This window comes from Drosophila persimilis, unplaced genomic scaffold (genome assembly GCF_003286085.1).
Source record: "Drosophila persimilis strain 14011-0111.01,24,50 unplaced genomic scaffold, DperRS2 tig00000000-arrow-pilon, whole genome shotgun sequence".
Taxonomy (NCBI): domain Eukaryota; kingdom Metazoa; phylum Arthropoda; class Insecta; order Diptera; family Drosophilidae; genus Drosophila; species Drosophila persimilis.
Genome location: NW_020825288.1, coordinates 14,556,633 through 14,574,380, shown reverse-complemented (window position 1 = coordinate 14,574,380; position 17,748 = coordinate 14,556,633). Strand labels below are relative to the sequence as shown.

General features: G+C 46.0%; 5 protein-coding genes across 12 annotated transcripts in view; 1 reads left to right on the top strand and 4 right to left on the bottom strand.

The window, feature by feature from the left end:
* Positions 1–102: 102 nt before the first annotated feature.
* LOC113565375 (glutamate--cysteine ligase regulatory subunit) lies at positions 103–1,340 on the bottom strand. Its single transcript, XM_026987147.1, has one exon. The coding sequence runs from the start codon at positions 1,207–1,209 to the stop codon at positions 292–294; it is 918 nt and encodes a 305-aa protein (XP_026842948.1). The 5' UTR covers positions 1,210–1,340; the 3' UTR covers positions 103–291.
* A 1,051-nt stretch (positions 1,341–2,391) lies between these two features.
* On the bottom strand, positions 2,392–5,665 carry LOC6588008 (wolframin). 2 transcript variants are annotated; one of them, XM_026987633.1, is made up of 4 exons: positions 5,567–5,665; positions 5,393–5,491; positions 3,778–5,333; positions 2,815–3,710 (listed from the first exon to the last, which is right to left on the bottom strand). In XM_026987633.1, the coding sequence occupies exons 1-4, from the start codon at positions 5,628–5,630 to the stop codon at positions 2,877–2,879; spliced, it is 2,553 nt and encodes an 850-aa protein (XP_026843434.1). In that variant the 5' UTR covers positions 5,631–5,665; the 3' UTR covers positions 2,815–2,876. The 2 variants fall into 2 exon arrangements, with proteins under 2 accessions (XP_026843443.1, XP_026843434.1); XM_026987642.1 differs by lacking the exons at positions 5,393–5,491; positions 5,567–5,665 and adding an exon at positions 2,392–2,811 and having other exon boundaries at positions 2,881–3,710; positions 3,778–5,246.
* A 2,626-nt stretch (positions 5,666–8,291) lies between these two features.
* On the top strand, positions 8,292–11,302 carry LOC6587956 (chorion peroxidase). The gene is made up of 4 exons (XM_002013685.2): positions 8,292–8,498; positions 8,585–10,444; positions 10,504–10,673; positions 10,731–11,302. The coding sequence occupies exons 1-4, from the start codon at positions 8,332–8,334 to the stop codon at positions 11,030–11,032; spliced, it is 2,499 nt and encodes an 832-aa protein (XP_002013721.1). The 5' UTR covers positions 8,292–8,331; the 3' UTR covers positions 11,033–11,302.
* Positions 11,218–12,132, bottom strand: LOC113565771. The gene is made up of 2 exons (XM_026988889.1): positions 11,883–12,132; positions 11,218–11,795 (listed from the first exon to the last, which is right to left on the bottom strand). Exons 1-2 carry the CDS (start codon positions 11,999–12,001, stop codon positions 11,492–11,494), a joined length of 423 nt encoding a protein of 140 aa, XP_026844690.1. The 5' UTR covers positions 12,002–12,132; the 3' UTR covers positions 11,218–11,491.
* Positions 12,133–15,107: 2,975 nt separating this feature from the next.
* Positions 15,108–17,748, bottom strand: part of LOC6587917 (sodium/calcium exchanger 3) — a 35,072-nt gene continuing 32,431 nt past the window's right edge. For 6 of the 7 annotated variants that reach the window (XM_026995097.1, XM_026995096.1, XM_026995095.1 and 3 more), the window contains 6 exons: positions 16,851–16,999; positions 16,296–16,395; positions 16,101–16,226; positions 15,862–16,020; positions 15,615–15,786; positions 15,108–15,542 (listed from right to left, as the gene is read on the bottom strand). In XM_026995097.1, the coding sequence (XP_026850898.1) occupies positions 15,338–15,542; positions 15,615–15,786; positions 15,862–16,020; positions 16,101–16,226; positions 16,296–16,395; positions 16,851–16,999 (911 nt within the window). In that variant the 3' untranslated portion in view covers positions 15,108–15,337. The remainder of the gene's footprint in view (positions 15,543–15,614; positions 15,787–15,861; positions 16,021–16,100; positions 16,227–16,295; positions 16,396–16,850; positions 17,000–17,748) is intronic. The other variant, XM_026995101.1, reaches the window with a different exon arrangement.

Genomic DNA, 17,748 nt, shown 5'->3' with positions numbered 1-17,748 from the left:
TACTAGACGTATACTTAATTTGTGAGCCAAACCGGTTCAAGACTCGGTGACCCCAGCCAGCAAATGACACAAATAACAATACAACGCCATATAGGGCGAGAGCTGGTTTGCCGTTTTTGAAACGCTTTATATTCAGAAGAAGTTTGAAAAATCGTTTACAATAAAATCAATCGATCATCTGGGTTTTGTATAACAAACAATAAGTACAGAACTACGACACAGTATACAGGTATACACACAAATATTTTAACTAAAGCTAAGCTTCTTTCTGCCTCTCGACTATGCCTATGCCTATGCGCTAGCTTTGGCGCTGGTGCTGGCACTGGGTATGGGCCGCGAGGCCCCCACAATATAGCCCTTGGCAGTGAGAACGCCCCGACAGCGGACATGAACTTGGTAGCGCAACGACCAATCAATTGTGTAGCCAGGCGCGAGGCCAGAAAACTGTTCCTCCGGCAGCAGCAGCTCGGGATCGCCGTGTGTGTTTAGCTGGATGTCGTGGGCGGCACAGAACTCTTGCAGCTCCGTGGGCACACGGCAGCAGGTAGACAGATTAACCTGCGCAATGGTGGGGGCGACTGCGGCTGACTTGTGCAGCTCCGCCAGCGCCTCGGCGTCGAGGTCCGCAATGCCCAGCTGCGTGATCTTTTGGTTGAGTGCATACTGCTCCAGGGACCTGTAGAGTTCCTTGAGTTCGATTACGCCCTGGGCTCCATTCCGAGCGCTCCAGTTGGAGACGCTCGAGGGTGCGGGGTTTGCCTCAGAGCACGGAGATTTGACGGCCGGTGCTGCTGTTGTGGACTCAGCTGTTGCGTTGGCAACGGGCGATGTGGTGCCACTCGCATTGGGGTGGTAGGCCAACACCACGTTGTCCACGTGCGTCACATTGAGTATGTTGAGTAAGGTGTCCACCGCCTGCTCTATGAACACCGTGGAGTTGTTGTTGAGGAATATCTTGGCGCCGATGCTAATCTCACTGCGTTGGTTCTCCGTCAGCCTGTTGGTCAGCTCCTCTGTGGCATGCTGTACACGTCCATGCAGCTCGTCGATTTCGACCACCACGCGCTCGACATTTGGGTCACTGTGCAGCGTTATTTTCAGCCCATCGTACAGTTCCTCGTTGGACTTGCGCTGCCCGAGCTCGTTGTTAATGATGTTGCCGGTGCTAATCACCACGTTTTGATACTCTTTTTTTATGCACGGTATCATGATGGGGTTTGCTTGAGTTTTGATTACAGTTTACAGTTAAATAGTTGGTATCTGTGTTGAAGTTATCTTCACTTATGTGCAGGCCGCCTATCAGTTTACCACCGTGTGCTCGTGTGCTCGGTTTGCCACTAAATACACTTTGAAATCCATACAATTAAATATATATATGCAGTGGATGTTGGTACAAGTTCAGTTCATTAGTTCACTCGTTCATTTAATTTTGACAAACTTTTACATTTTGCTCTACTTAGTACATGTCAACTACGCGGTATCTACACATTTGCTACATATCAACGGAAAATGGGAGGAAAAGTACCGTGTGGACAACAGGCCAAACCGCCCAGAAACACATGCAAGGTAAATTCATTAACTTTTTCCAAATATAACTTGATTTTGAGGTACCCCTGTCTATAGTACATTCAAAATTACGCTCTCCAGACTCATTATTTCGTTTCATATATGAGCAGGACAGAGCAGACCGTCCGACCCTCCAAAATATACCGTCTCATTTTGAAAATATACCGATAAGAAACGAATTAAAATTGTTAAAACTGGAATAAAACGAATATAATGTGTGGATAAGAAAAAAATTTTCATTTAATATACATATTTGTATTTATAATATGATATAATCGCATAAACATAAATAGAAATACAGTTAAGTGCTTATTTTAAGATGCTGTTACGATAGTTACACCTATAATTTTGAATTATTCCCTGATCAAGCGGTTGTAATTTGAAAGTCGATGTATTTAATTTTGCTCTTTAAATCTTTCGGATGTGCCGAATTTTCCGTCCTGCGCGTAGAAACTGCTTATCTTATTTTGGAATCCATTCTTCAAAAAGCGGGTCACCCGCGCCTTGGAACTATCTTTATTATCGATGGATACCGACTTAACGCCCCGAAAGTAGCGAGGTTTTTTACCTTTTCCAATCAAAAGAATTTTTAGCTTCTCTGAAGCATCCATATAGCTACCAGCATTGATGTAACTCGCTGCTTGCTATTCTTGCCTCCGCGGCATTGTTCGCTCTTTAAAGAGTCTTTAAAAAGTCATGGTTTTTTCTGGCAGCAAAATGAACTGAAATTCTTTTTTATCATTTTCGTGGAGTTTCTTTTAATACCCACTGTCTTGATGTTGATATTTATTTTTATTGTGTCTATAGATTTAAACAAAAAGGTTCAATAAAAACTAAAAGCAACCTTCGTCAAAATCCACTTCAGTTCGCGACTGTTCAAAGAACTAGTTCGTCTTAACGGACGCTTGCAATCAAAATCGTCACGCAATAGTACAACAATTTTTGGGAATGTCCGGGAATGGCTGGTGCTTCTTACCACGAGAGATGTACGACGATAGGTTTATGAAAAATGGCTACGTCCCCATGGCCCAATTGTTCCGCGGGATCTTAATAGATTGGGCATTTACCATCGGGGACCACCGTAAGTTGCTGCTGGTTGTTGTGTAACTAATAAACGCTTTTTATATTCGTATATATCGGGCCCTGTATCACAGCCCAATACTCGAGAAGCAGGAAAGGTTTCAGTTTGAGCCCGAGAGTTCTGATAGTTCTTCTGATACTGTCACTAAATTGGGATCGAGGGAGCTATACATTTGTGATCATTAGCTTTAGATAATCAAATCCTTTGCCTTTTTTATTTGATAATTAACTTACTTAAACGTAATTAACGGATTCAACAACGCATTCAACAGATACTTAATGCCCCTCATTAGTTCCTGCAGGCGGGCATCCATCGGAGAGGCACCTATTAGTCGTTCAATGCTCGCGGTACCTAGCTCTGGCGACTTACATTTCCGGCACTCGATGGTCTTCAACAGAACTTGCACATCGTTGGTCCGTATCCGGGAGTGATGGAGTGTGCCGTAAAACAGTACAATGTCGCCATGGCTTAGCTGCCGCGTGAAGTTTCCGAAGTCATGGTGAGCCTTTAGAACCACTTCAGAGGATGTCGAGCGTCCTAGCAGTCCACCCCCGCTGCTGCTACCGACCTTTACCAGCAGGTCATATTCGTAGCGGTTATATTTTTGTAGCGTGCAGCTGCCTGTTCGAGCATTGACTTTTTTGATCACTCGCTCCCACTCATCGCATTGGTCATTAAGGTTGCGATTGCACTGGAAATTCTGCGATATGCCCTCGCCATGAGCGCAGCGTACCGCCCTGCCCAACCAGGCGGGCAAGTAATTGGCGACGAGATCTTCAAACATATTAGAGATCTTGGAGATTTCCACCTTAGTGACGCTGCCCTGCCAGACCACGGGCAAGCCATTGAGGTGAATGCAACGCAGCTGGGCCTTTATCTTGTTGGGCTCCTCTTCGAAAGGCAGGGCGCACAGGGAATGGAAACGATCCCATGGCAGTGAGTCCACGTCCGACAGAGAATGTAGACCGAATCGTGGCATCGCATTGAAGCGCGGCGTGTCCTTGAAACTGGACGTCATGTAGGGGAAGACCAAAACACAGGCCATTGTCACACCCATGACCAGCTGCAAATGATTTACAAGTATTTAGTTACAGTATAGTATCACAGGATGCCACCGCCACTCCACTTACCTGCAGCACGGTAATATACTTTTGGGTAACACGGTTTAGGGCGAGAAGATAGGAGCCGAGCATGATGAGTAAACAGGCGATGGCTACACCGCCCCAATAAAGCTGCTCGCTGGAAAGCCCGAGTGTCTTGATGGCCACGAAGACCGGAACGAGGAGCGCCACTATTCCGAATAGGGGCAGAAACAAAACCATCCCGGCGAGGACGAGAGTCCCGCGAATCACGCCAAACATGGTGGCACTCTGAGAGGTGGCGATGCACACTTGCAGCCAGCAGAGCGTGACGCAGTGTGGAATGAGATGCGTGTAGACACCGTGCCAGCGTGAACGTTTGGCCATTATCACCAGGAGCACGGGAATCAACAGGTACAATGCTGTGCGGCAGTTCAGACAGAACTCAATGCCGTTGCCAATCACAAATGTCGAGAAGGTGGGTTTACGCAGGTCCAGGAAGCGCCAGCGTGATGTGACCACCTTGTCCATCTCATAAGGATACTTGGCCAAGACGTTGACGGCAAAGGAGACAACCACCACCCAGTTGGGCAGTAGATCAGACGAGGCATACACGCTCCCTCCCATGGTGAGTAGCGTGAAAGCTCCAGAGATTATAGTTAGCTCTGAGTGGGGCATCCAGCCATCGGCCACCAGAGGATACACAATCAGGTTGCAGATGAAGGCTCCAAAATAATACACGTACGGCTTCATGTTGTTCCGCAGGAAGCGCTTCTCCGCTATACCCGCATCGATGTTGTTGTCGCCATAGCGCAGGAACAGTCCCGACCAAATTCGAAAGTCGACAAACTGTTGCTTGGTCTTTAGCATTTTACAGGTGGCCCAGATCATCATGCCAACGCTGAAATAGTAGCTGATTAGTGGCACCAATTGGAAGCTGCTCCACCAGGACAGAGCTATCAGGAGACCCAGGCGCACGCTTACAGGCAATATGCTGGGCAACGAGATGATGCAGTTCACCAGACGGTGGTAAAACAGGGTGAAAAATATGAGCGGGTGGAAAAAGATGCGGTAAATGGGGTGCACATGGTCTAAGCTCCTTGGATCAGGCACAGACAGTGTCAATGTGTCGTTTACAGTGGGCATCCGTCCGGCACTGTAGTTGGAAGCAGCCGATACTAGATTTGCCTCGGTGATAAAGCGTTGATGCTCCACATTTGCATGCCCCATGGATTCCACGTTACCCAGGGGCTCACATTCTGGTTCACCCTCGCTGCTGGACCCGGACGTTTCGTCCTCAAGTCTCCGGCGTTTACGTTGAAGATTGTATATGCATCTCATCTTTCTTTCTAGCTGTTTGGGTGTAACGTGCTCGTTTCCGTTCGAGAGACAGGCAAATAGTTCACGAGCTGCTTTTCGGGCCGCCCGCTCCCCTGGCGTCATAGACAGGCAGCTACGGACTTCATCCTCGTTCTCTGCCGTTATGCCACGGCCGTCGCTGTAGCAATTTTTTAGCAGCTTGGCTGAATCCTCATGGCCATTGTGAGCCGCGGTGACGAGCCAATTTACGGCTTTCTGGTACTGTTCGATTTTGTCCATATTCGGCTCTGTTTAAGAAAATTATAGTTTACTTTCGGATCCATTATAATTCGAGGTTGTCACTAGCCTATTGCGTTGTCCAAAATCTGCTTGGCCAAATCATATTGCATCTGGGGGCATCCCTCCTGGGCAATATGGTTCTTCAATTTGTTTAGTGAGGCTCGATCTGTAATCATGTTTGAATTGTTGAGTTATGCCTGCCTTGCATTGAGCATCCTGATTTGCGGGCTATGGTACATACCTTCTAGATTCCATCGCCTACGTTTGCTGACGCCAGTCGGCTCGTTTTGCGTCCAAGTTGCCATCTATTTTGACTTAATGTTAAATTTTTGTTTACGAAATCGAGTGAAATTCTTAGCAAGGGTAGTGGATTTATCGGTAAAATATACCGTCCGACCGCCGGAAATATACCAAAATATACCGTCTCATTTTTAAAATATACCGTAAATATACTGACGAATTCAAGTTATATTACACATATTCCGCGTTTTTGATATTCCTTTGAATATTACTAGATAGATAAAACCTTCAGCTCTTCCCACATAATTTTATTCTATTGATGAATAAATTTTCTACAAGACTAGCTACTTTTAAGTACTCCCATTTCTTGTATTTTGACTAAAACAAGGTTTAAACAAAGAAGTTCAACAAAAAAACAGTCGCAACAATATTTGAAGACTTGTTGCTTGGCAACCGCAGTATGGTATTTGTATACCCTATTTCGCTGCCTACCGGTTCAATCGATACTATCGACTAGATACGAGTGGTGCGCGCCAAATAGAAATAGCTTGAAAGTGAATGAGTGAAAACGATTTAAATGCAATACATTGGAATAAGTGATGCACATAAATACGATTTGAAAGCGAAAAAAACCTGCGTATGGAAGGATCACCCTGCATAGCAATGACTATTTCTTAATGTTAAGGTTTTGAATCGGTTACGAATTGGACCTGTATGAATCATGGTCGTATGACATTAGGCTTAGCCTGTCTTATCTGAACATGTGATAGCCTTACGGCTATCGTTCGTTAAAGTTTATAATTTAGTTAAAAGCCCATTGCCGACCAGTTGGTATATGTATCAAAACACACACGAATATTATGAAACTTGAAGAAATTTAGCGCAGTTCAAGTGTTATATATGATAGATATCGCGGTTTTTTTATAACTAAAGAGGATGGATAGGATGAATCTGCAGGAAGAATTAGCAAACATTATTATATTCCGAAACTTAGCTCAAGTTGTTCCCTTGTTTAAATAGAGAGGGGTTGAGTGGGTATAAGTTCATCGGTATATTTTGAAAATGAGACGATATATTTCGGAGGATCTCAGGATCGCGTAAAACAACAAAATATGCCTTTATCAGTGTTATCAGTGTTTATCATAGCTACCAGCTGTAATTGAGGCGAGTCATCGCAAGGATTCCACCGGCAACTCGAGCTGCTGTCCACTTTCGGGACGCCCCAAACAACAGGTGTGTAAACTGAGGTCTTGCATATGTGAAAATGATTGAGAACACTTTTCCCAACAGCCGGCATAGTTTTTCTGTGCGATCCACCCATTCGGTACCCTGCATCCAGTCGAACTAGAATGTTGTGTAGAGGTTACCCCACCCCCTTCCCGTCGTTGTGATCGAGGCCTTGAAGGACTCGTCCAGAAGGACGGTCGGCAAATGGCATCATACATAGCCGTCTCTGCTGCAGCAGACTTAACGTGATCTTAGCTGTTCAGGGCTTTGTTCAACTCATAAATGTGCCTGGGGAACAGGGGTACCTTGCTGTGACCAGGACCTGCACTTTGGTATTTCTGCAAGTAGGCCTCACTAATGGCCGACGAAATGGCACCACAAGACCATTAAGCCCGAAATCAGTTGGCTTGGTGGATTTTGAGCTATGTGACAAAACCCTTGCCTTCGAGCACTTGGGAACAGGTTATTATTATTGTTGGCCAATATGCGATGTGACCAATGACAAAGAACGCTCGGATGAGTACACGCGCAAATACAAGGAGTTTAATGTCTTACAGTTTGCCATTAGTTTGTATCTTCGGCAGCAGCGTCATGGCTAGGTATTCGAGCGCTTCAAGGGCAACCAGTTAGCACTGGCGCAGTTCATGCGCGACCATCCATTACTGGGCTGGATTCAGCTTATATTCAACGGCACCTACGAGCGGGCGGCAAAGGTGATGTCGCAAAACGAGAAGGAGTGGACAAGATTAATACTGATCTAACGCTCAACGAGTATCAGTTGTAGTTGATTCTTGGCCTTGACCCAGTAGCACAGAAAGTGCTCAAATCTTAGGATATAATTGATGTAAGTCTGGACAGACCATTAGGTCTAAAAAGTATACATCGCCAACAAAAACGACACTGCCATCGAAGTGCCAAGGCCTTTGGGCTTCTGAGCTTTATGGAGCAGCCGTACGATCTGCGACACAAGATCTGGTGTGCAACTGGATCGACAATGATCACAATTATACCCTGGAATGCTCTTCAAAATCATTGAAATCGCGGAGCTTATGGGTCAGTAATGCGACATCTATCTATAATCCATGGAAGAGTTTCTGGAGAACACAGAACTGGTCTATCTGCCGAAGAACAAGTCGTTCCAATATCTCTTGAAACTGACGAGTATGAGGCTAATATATTCTAAAAGCCAAAAGACATGGAAGTCTAATTATGTGTTGCATACACAAGAATTTACATTTATTAAAGTTTAAGCTTTAAGTTAAAGGTGGACTGTTTTTGAACTGATGCGGCTTGTGGGCTGGTGGACAGTGGCCAGCTTCGTTACTCCTCTGCTCAACCGCTGGGATTATAATATATTATATACTGGGTTTGTTCGTCAGCCTCAAGCACACTGGCAAAACGCGGAGCTGCCGGCGAAAGTATCTGAAGTGTGGCGAACGGAGAGGAAGCCCTCTAAGTGTTGGGTTGGCGCAACTTTACAGTCGAGTCGCCGTGGGCCACTGGCCCTTCATCAGTGCGCGCATCAGTTCAGCTTCGATCATGACGGACGAAACAACGCCACTCACCGCCGCCGTAGCCAGTGGCTCTGGTTATGTGGCGCTGCCTCCTTATCAAGGACCAGAACACGTATTTCCAGGCGGTGTCTCACCGCGTTCGCGTCGCAGCAAAATGAAACAGTTCCAGTGTTGCATGGGAATTACATTCATGTGAGTGGGGAAACCCGAAAGGGACAAGTATTTCCCAGATTTCCCAATGTCTTAGCCACCAAGTGAATTTATTTTCCTGTCCGCAGAGTCATTGTGTTTGTCGCCTTGGGCCTGGCCCTGTTGTTCGACGACTCGCTCAGCAACACGGATGGTGGTCCCAGCTTTTTCTTGGCTATAAATGGAACAGAGATGGAGCTACCACCGACGACACCAATTCCAGATGAGCCGGAAGCGGATTGGGCCCTAAAACAGGCGGCTGTCGATCGTCATGAGGAGGCTCGATCAGTTGGCGTCGGCATCAAGGCGCTGGGGGATCGTGAGATATTGGAGGAAGGCCTACAGCCGAATGAGGTCAACACGCCAGCGTTCCGGCACTATCGTTCCCTGAGCACCAATCCAGAGGCTCGGAAACTGGCCCGTCGTGGTTACGTAGAGAACCAGGCGACCATGGACATTGCCCGAAGATTCAACTATACCAAGCAGCCGGGTCGAAGTAATATTGGCTGGGGCCCACAGATCGTGCTGCCGGATCCCACTGTGCTCCGGTTGGACTGCGACTTCAATGCCCGCTACAGGCGATCTACTGGCGTCTGCAATAACAAAGAGCATCCGCGCACATTTGGAGCCTCGATGGTGCCCTACCGCCGCATGGTGGCACCGGACTACTCCGATGGCATTGCAGCTCCCAGGACCAGTCACGATGGACACCTGCCGCCGGCACGCCAAGTCTCCCTGAAGATTCATCGTTCCAGCTACGAGACGGACTCAAACTTCACCGTGATGCTGGCGGTCTTCGGCCAGTTCATGGACCACGATATCACCGCCACATCGCTGACCACATCCCAAGAGGGCGAGTCCATCAACTGTTGTGCGGCAGCCACACGCGAACAGCACCCAGAGTGCTTTCCCGTGGAGATACTCCCCGACGATCCCTACTACAAGCGGTACAATGTCACCTGCATGAACTTTGTTCGCTCTGCGCCGGCGCCCATGGGCAGATTCGGGCCGAGGATGCAGCTGAACCAGGCCACCGCTTTCATTGATGCCTCTGTGGTGTACGGCAATCTGGAGCAGCGGCAGAACCAGCTTCGGAGCTTCATCAACGGCACGTTGCGCATGTTCCTAACTGACGACGGACGAGAGCTGCTTCCGATCTCGTCCAATCCGGCAGATGGCTGCAATCGCGTCCAGATGACACGACAGGGCAAGTACTGCTTCGAGTCTGGCGACGATAGGGCCAACGAGAATCTGCTGCTCACCTCCATGCACCTGCTTTGGGCCAGGCACCACAATAATCTGGCTCGAAGCCTGCACGAAGTGAATCCCAACTGGGACGATGAGCGGATCTACCAGGAGGCTCGTAAGATTGTCGGCGCACAGATGGCCCACGTCACCTACAATGAGTTCCTGCCGGTGCTGCTCGGCAGGAATCTCACTCGGGTCAAGGGTCTGCTACCGGCCAGCCACAATCTCGACGAGCCGGATACCTACGATCCCCAGGTGGATCCCAGCATTGCCAATTGTTTTGCTGCGGCCGCCTTCCGGTTTGCCCACACCCTGCTGCCGGGTCTGTTCAATGTTTCTCGGGACAATAGTACGCCCGAGGCAATAGAGCTGCACAAGATGCTCTTCAATCCTTTCTCGCTGTGGAATGAACACGGCATTGACCACGCCCTGAATACAGCTGCCAATACGCCAGTGATGCGCGTGGATCGCTTCTTCTCTCTGGAGGTCACCCAGAAACTGTTTGAAGGCAATCCCGACGATCCGGTTCCACTTTGCGGTCTGGACTTGGTCTCTCTGAACATTCAGCGTGGTCGCGATCATGGTATACCCGCCTATCCGGTCTTCCGGCGTCACTGCCGCCTGCCCCCGGTGGACACCTGGGAGCAGATGGCCCAGGCCGTTGACAACGCCACACTGGCGTCCATCAAGCAGATATATGAGTGAGTGCATTGCAAAGACACACTGACTTTCCCCTCCGTTTAACCCGTCTGACCCTTAGATCCCCGCAGGATGTGGATGTCTATACGGGAGCCGTCAGCGAGCCACCGCTCGAGGGTGCCATCTTTGGTCCGCTGCTGAGCTGCATGGTCTCCGACCAGTTCCTGCGCCTCAAGCTGGGCGACTCCCACTGGTACGAGCGGAAAATGGGACCCCAGAGGTTCACCAAAGGTGAGTTCTGTCAAACTGAAGTAGTGCCTAGTCGTTGGTCAATCCTTGATTGTGCAGGACAACTGACGGAGATCTACAAGACAAGTCTGGCCGCCATCATCTGCCGAAATTCGGATGGAATAACGCGAATTCGAGAGAGTGTCATGGAGCGTCATCGAGTGGATGACAATCGCTACGTCAACTGTCAGGATTTGCCGGGCTTCAACTTGGATCTCGAGGCCTGGTCAGAGGCCAAGCAGGCGCCAGAGCTCCACAGGACGAGTATCAGTCGGGCGGACAAGGCGGTGCGGGTAATATCAAAGGAGTCGAAGAGAGCAATCAATGTCACGCTGGATCCAGGAAGTGTTGGAAATGTATGAGGTTGAATAGGATCGGCTAAAAACCCATTGTTGTATGAAAAAATGCCAAATAATTGTGAAAATCCAAAACGAATCTGCAGTTTCCGGGCATTCCATTCCGGACAGCGTCCTTTAGCTGCCCAGCAACAACATCATGATAAGGCACTTCAATTCCTATTTACTTGCCTTTTAAAGTGCATATTACATACTCGTATAGTCGTGTCTAATTGTACTTATTAAAAATATAAATTAATAGCAAATAATGACAATTAAAGTAAGCTTGTAATCAAACACGAATCGATTCCGTACTGCCTCAGTGCTAAGCTTATCGCTTAGTCAGCAAATGGAATACTCGTAGTCGAGTGGGAAAGCCGTAGTCCGTAGTCGTTGCCGGAAAGCCAAACAGATGCGTATTGGGAGCGCGGCTGATGTAATCCTATGGGTGGTATTGCGGCATCCCCCAAGAGCTATGGGGATTAGCTATAAACTGGCCAGCAGCAGCTGAGTGCCATTGGATGCCAAGGCCACTGGCGGAGGGAATGTGGATGGCGACGAGAACGGGAACGTGATGTTGTTTGTGGTGCCGCTGCCGGGGCCGCTGACGGTCGTGCTAATTGCTCTATTTGACCGACAGCCATCGTTGGAGTGCGCCAGTACCAAGGCGGCGAAGAGGGTCAGCAGGAAGATAAACCCGAGGCAGAAAGAGCAGAGACGCCGCACACTCTGCCACCAGGGATCCAGGGCAAAGGGCAGCAGCTCCTCCAGCGTCAGACCGTATGAGTAGCTGGTCGGGGGGAGGGGGGGTTGGGAGTGGGGAGAAACGCTGTGTAACAAAGTTATTTTTTAATGAAATGCGACAGAAAGCGTTTACTCAGCAGTTGTGAAAATGGGTTCATAATCCTTTGGATCCCTTGGCAAAACAATGATGTGCTGGCGTTGCTGGTGTCCTTGCTGCGATGCCAGCAGCGCTGTTTTCTCATCACAGGACATATTTGCCTCGTCTTCTCCGTCTGTCTGTTTGTTTGTCTGTCAGGACTTTCCCTGGATTACAAACACTTCTCTCTACATTCCCTCAAAGGCGACCGACTGCAATGCGGCTGAGATTGCTCCGTGGCGCACTGGCGGACAACTGGTGACTGCCTTTGGGTTTTGTTTCAACTTAAATTAGCCGCGCGAGAGGCAGTTCCATTTGTTTTATTGCTATTCGAAATCCCGTAAACAACTTTATCTTTCCGCTTCATTGTGCTCTCGTTGTCTGCTCTCGCCCGCTCATCTTCCGCAACCAGCTTTCTACGCTGATTTCCCCGCTTATCTTGTGCAGCTTTTTTGGGTCTCCTCTCCGTCTCCGTCTCCGGCTGATGATAAGGGTTGCGTAACAGCGCCCAGTTTCCCATAGCGATAAGTCAGCTGCTAGATGATAAGAGGACCAGACCAGACCTTTCCAGCCTTCTTGGAAATGAGAGAATTGGGAAAGAAAAAAACAAAGATCGACAATCGCATTCGGTTTAATGTGTAGTTTATTGGGTTTTCATTGGGTTAACATGCCTGGAAATACATTCACATTCGGGTATGGTATGGTAGGCAGCACTGCTGAGCGATGCCATTATTGTTGTTACTCTAGGCGATAGACTCTTGGCGCTATACGATTGGGTAGTAAAACGATAAGCATTACTTCTGATGCCTGCCCTAAAGTACGAGTATGTAAATTCTCAAAGTGAATATTCAAGTTCTTATATTGTATTGTAGTGAAGAGAGAGATAGCGAGCTCTAGCTCTGCCTCTGGCCTCTGATCTCTGTGCCCAGAGCCAAAAAGATACCGTTACTAAGATGGCTACAGATCTAACTGCATTCATATATATATAGTAGTATGCTACAGAAGCTACATATATGTATACATACATACATATGTATCTTATGTATTCGATCTGCTATTTGATTAATTTACTTTGCTTTGCTTCTTGAATATTTGATATAGTCTGGGCGTACGAATATATATTTTGCATTTGCCTTGGTTTTTGGTTTTTGGTTTTTTTTTGGGTAAAATCACATTCATAAGTATACATATAAAAAATGCAGGTATAATTTGAATTCGAAAATACACGATAACAAACAGCAAATTATTAATATTGTACAATACACATACACATATTAACCAACACTCGTTTGCCGATCCAAGCATACCAGATCTACATAAATATATCATATTCATTCATCGTACATCTAAGGAAAGGAAATCGAAAATTTGAAATGAACAAACATATTGGAAATTACACATATAAAAAGTATTTGGAAAAGAAGTGAATATAATCGAAACGTTTATATACTTAATAATCTGTTCGTCCAGTTTCTGCCGCTGCTCTTTCTACTCGAAGTCCTTCAGACGTACCCTACATCCTATATCGGAAGCACTTTTATCGCTTTATTTGCCTTTTCCATTTGAATATAATCGTCTATAGATAAATATAGGTCTGTATGTCTGCCCACTTGTACGACTATAGATATATTGATGAATTTTTTTATGTGTTATATTGTTTACGGTTTACTGCTGTTCGGCACTTCTATTCCATACATTATTCATCCAATCTGCTATCTGCTATTTGCTATTCTATTCTATTGATTTCCTTGCCAGACTTACCCTGACCCCCGACCCGTGGACGATTCCCCCGAATCGCATGTTAACTGCAGTAATATCCATTGAATATCCTTGATCAATCCTATGACTACATACAAACATTTGTGATCTTATCGTGTCTCAATATTTGCGCTTAAACAACGAGAAATTAAGCTTAAAAAAAATAGAACAAACGATTGAAATAAATTTTAAAAGAAATTTAATTATAATATCTAGCAGTAAACATTGACAATATAATTTAATACATACATACATACATATTTCAGCTATAATTATTATATTTGTATTCCACTGTTTTATCGTTCATACTCGTATATGCATTTGTATATGTATTTGGTAATTAATTACGTCAATTTACGTCTAAATTTGGCGAAGTTCTATCAGCAAGTTCCCCATATAATACAAATTTATGCATGGCTATAAATATCATTAGGTTTCCTTTCCTCTCATCTCCTCTCTTCTCTTCTCTTCTCCTCTCCCCATTATTTAGCTAGAATTTTGCTACAATATATATGAAAAAATACATAGTACATTATACAAAAAATATGTACCTGCTAGTTACATTTTGATTACTCGTACTCGTACATTCACTTTTTGTTTTGTTTCTCATTCATTTCATCTATTTGTCGGTTTTGGTGTTTGCCTTAATATCCGGTTTTTCTCTACTTCGATTTCGTTCGATCACTGCCAGGCGACATAAGCAAATTGAAAGTCTTTTTTTTTGTTGTTGTTTAAGTAAATTGATTAGTGCTCCTGTTATTGTAAGTAGTGTGCAGTGTGCAAACACTGATGGTCTTTCGGGGCTAATCGCTAGTAAGTAGTGCCGCCACTTGGTTTGGTCAGAGTTCAAGAAAAGAGTTAGTATGGAGGGACTAGAACTAGTTGTTGGGTAGGAGACTGCCTAAGTATTAATAGTACGAATAGTAGTAGTAGTAGTAGTAGTAGTAGTAGATGTGGTAGTCGTAGTAGTATTTAGCTTAGGGGTTTTTCTGTTGACTAAAACTTTTAATTTTTTCTGCTAAAACTTACACATGTATTAAATTAACAACGATTTCTGACAGATGGAGAGACGATTTCAATTTCAAAATTAAATTCTAATTCAAACGGACGAGGGCGGTATCGGTATCGGTATCGGTATCGGTATCGGTATCGGTATCTCAGTGTCCCCCTCCACGCGTTTGCGGACTTGTGGATTAAGTACAGCTTTAACAAACAACAACAATGACTTAAGTTGTACGCAGAATGATATAATAATAAATATATATTGTATGTTTAGAGTATGTGTGTATAATTAAGTATATATGGCATAACAATGAATGATCTCGTTACAATTACAAGATTGCTGAGCTGTGGCAGCCTTTCTGTATTTACAATTCATATCGAATATATATATATATAAATAAAGAGAGTAATGTAATGTAAGATAATCGTAAAATAGTACACAATATTTAAAATAAGCCCGACTTACAAACCTAGTTAAACATTACGATTTTACTCTTAGTATTAACATAAATTTTACACAATAAATATCAATATATATATGGCACAGCACAGTGCAGTGCATATGCGGATATATATAAGTTTACATTTATAAAACTGTTTCGAACAGCCTCTTCGCGTGTGGTTTTTGTTCTCGTTTCTGTCCTGCCGATACGTTTCCTTTGAACCAACGCCATTCGGGTGGTGTGGTCCGCTTAGATCCGGATGATGTCGTAGGCCTCCAAAGTGCAGATGGTTACATAGAATACCCAGAGGAACACCAGGATCGAAGCGCAGAAGTACTTGGATCCCCTTGGACCGCCCAGCTCCGCACCAATGTTCTTGTTCCAGCGCCGGGACATGATCACAGCGATGGCAACCAAAGCCTCGGCCACGAAGAGTCCCACAGCAAAGCCAATCCTGTCAAAGGACGAGAATCGTGTAAGTATTCATTTTATCATTGAAATTTGAAAGTGTCAAAGGCAGACTTACGTTCCCGGCTCCACGTTGAAGGTCCCGCCATGGGACATGTGGTAAATGGAGGCAATGGACCAGGCCAGCCCAATGCCCAGGAATACGTTGACCGCATTGCTGCCCGTGACATTGCCGATGCAGTTATCGGCACCCTCGTCGTGCTTGGCCGCAATCATGCTGGCAAATGTATCTAAACCGAAACGAATCGAGTGTCAGGCATGTAAGAGTGTCTGTCAGGTGGGGGATCGCTGCCCCAGAAGCTTACCTGGTATGCTGGTGCCCAGGGCCACGAAGAGGATGGCTGTAACCGAATCCTTGATATTGAGGGCGCAACCGAAGTAGGAGGCGGCATCCCCAATGACGGCGGTGATGATACCAATGACAGTTATCGAAACCAAAAAGGTCACATAGCCGCCGGAAATGTCTAAGGGGAATAGAGTCATAGTTAGGAATAGAAACAGGAGTCTGCAGGCCACAGTCTGCAGCCTGCACAACGAGACTCACTTGTGGGCGGCACAAATGCAAAGAGAACCTTCCAGAATAGGCAGACAAAGTGGCTGATGTAGCTGAGGCAGCTGGGCACCACCTCCTCCACATCTTCGTCCGCATCATCGAACTCGCTTTCATCGGCTGAAAAATGCAAATGTTAGTTCGTTGTTATTCGATGATGATGTCATGAAGAGCAGCGGGCGTTTGTACCTGGGATGACGGTGAGGGCATCTTTGAACTGTTCCTTCCACGAGGATGTGCCGAGCACGGCTGAAGTATTCGCCTTGGCCACCAGTTTGTCGACAGTAGCCTGTGGCGAGAGCGAGAGAGAGAGAGAGACACACAGACATTACTCATACGCACGTCACGTATACGCAAGAATAAAAAGTCTGTCTAACAGACAGACAGACAGGCAGAACACACAAAGTGTCATTTGGAGATTTACACACAATTAGGTGCTTATTTGCCTGGCACCTGAGGACCGGTTAGCCGTAACTTGATCTGGCAACAGGATAAGGATAGCCGCCTGTCATTATGGGTGTGTCTGGTGTGTCCGCTGGGTGCCGTGCACGCATTCACTTAACCCGATGTAAATGTGTGCTGGGATTTGGCAGTGATTCCCGTTGTTGTTGCTTAGCCGTCAAGTGAATTGAATTGCTTTTCATTTGCATTGTCCTTTGTCTCGGATCTAATCAAATCAAGTGTACGATACGTGTGGGCTTGCCCCCGACAGCGCCCCCGGACTTACCGGAGTTTCGGACTTACCCTAAATTCCTTGCTCTCTCGGATGCGGATATGGGAGGTGGACAGCTCTCCGTTCCTGGGCTTACTCAGCAGCAGGATGCGGTCCAGCTCGGTTAAATCCTTGGTGTTCTTCTTCTCTACCTCTTGGATTTTAGCTTGAAGTTCATCGTCTGGCCAATGGCAGCAGAAGCGGCGTCGACAGGGAAGTAAACGGAAATTTAGATCTCTGCCACAAAATAGAATTCATCTTCGACTTCGCATGCAACCAAACCCATCATCCCCCCCACAACAGAGTATCTTAAGCATACATGGCATAGGTATAGATATAGATAGATAGATATTGAAACTGATATTGATATTGGGTGTGTGTTTGCATCCAAAAACGATAGTGCGGTGCGGTGGAGTGCTACGGATAATTGGAGCAAACACAGAGGTGGACAGATAGATATTCGGGTAAGGTGAAGCGGACAGTGTCGCATGGAAATAGCCAGCCAATGGAAGAGAGAATAAAGATTAAAGCGGAGTCGCGCGCAAAACATATAATTATCCGATATGTATACTTTGATTATATTGTACTTCAATTTAATTTCCAATTCAAATAGAACCGGAGGAACGCACACGCCACAATTAGCTGAAAATGGTAACCAATTAAAAGCATATGGAGGTACAATACATAAAAGGATGCGGGCTGAAATAAACAGAGAGAAGCCTCAACTGAAGTTGGATTCGGGGAAAAGCTACACAAAGATAGATAGATACACACACAGAAAATACGAGTACACATCGAAAATTCAATGAAACGCTCAAGTACCACGCCCACATATCCATTTGAAGAACTAGGAGTACTCGTGTGTTCTTGTGTTCTTGTGTTCTTGAGCGTTTCAATGAGTTGGCAAAAATGCTTATGCTAAATTGCCCG

Coding starts and splice junctions, on each gene's coding strand:
- LOC6587956 (XM_002013685.2), top strand. CDS start 8,332: ATGACGGACGAAACAACGCCACTCACCGCCGCCGTAGCCAGTGGCTCT. Junction 8,499..8,584: donor TGCATGGGAATTACATTCAT/GTGAGTGGGGAA, acceptor TCCTGTCCGCAG/AGTCATTGTGTTTGTCGCCT. Junction 10,674..10,730: donor ACCCCAGAGGTTCACCAAAG/GTGAGTTCTGTC, acceptor TTGATTGTGCAG/GACAACTGACGGAGATCTAC.
- LOC113565771 (XM_026988889.1), bottom strand. CDS start 12,001: ATGTCCTGTGATGAGAAAACAGCGCTGCTGGCATCGCAGCAAGGACAC. Junction 11,796..11,882: donor CCCATTTTCACAACTGCTGA/GTAAACGCTTTC, acceptor CCCCCCGACCAG/CTACTCATACGGTCTGACGC.
- LOC113565375 (XM_026987147.1), bottom strand. CDS start 1,209: ATGATACCGTGCATAAAAAAAGAGTATCAAAACGTGGTGATTAGCACC.
- LOC6588008 (XM_026987633.1), bottom strand. CDS start 5,630: ATGGCAACTTGGACGCAAAACGAGCCGACTGGCGTCAGCAAACGTAGG. Junction 5,334..5,392: donor GATTTTGGACAACGCAATAG/GCTAGTGACAAC, acceptor TTTCTTAAACAG/AGCCGAATATGGACAAAATC. Junction 3,711..3,777: donor AGTATATTACCGTGCTGCAG/GTAAGTGGAGTG, acceptor AATCATTTGCAG/CTGGTCATGGGTGTGACAAT.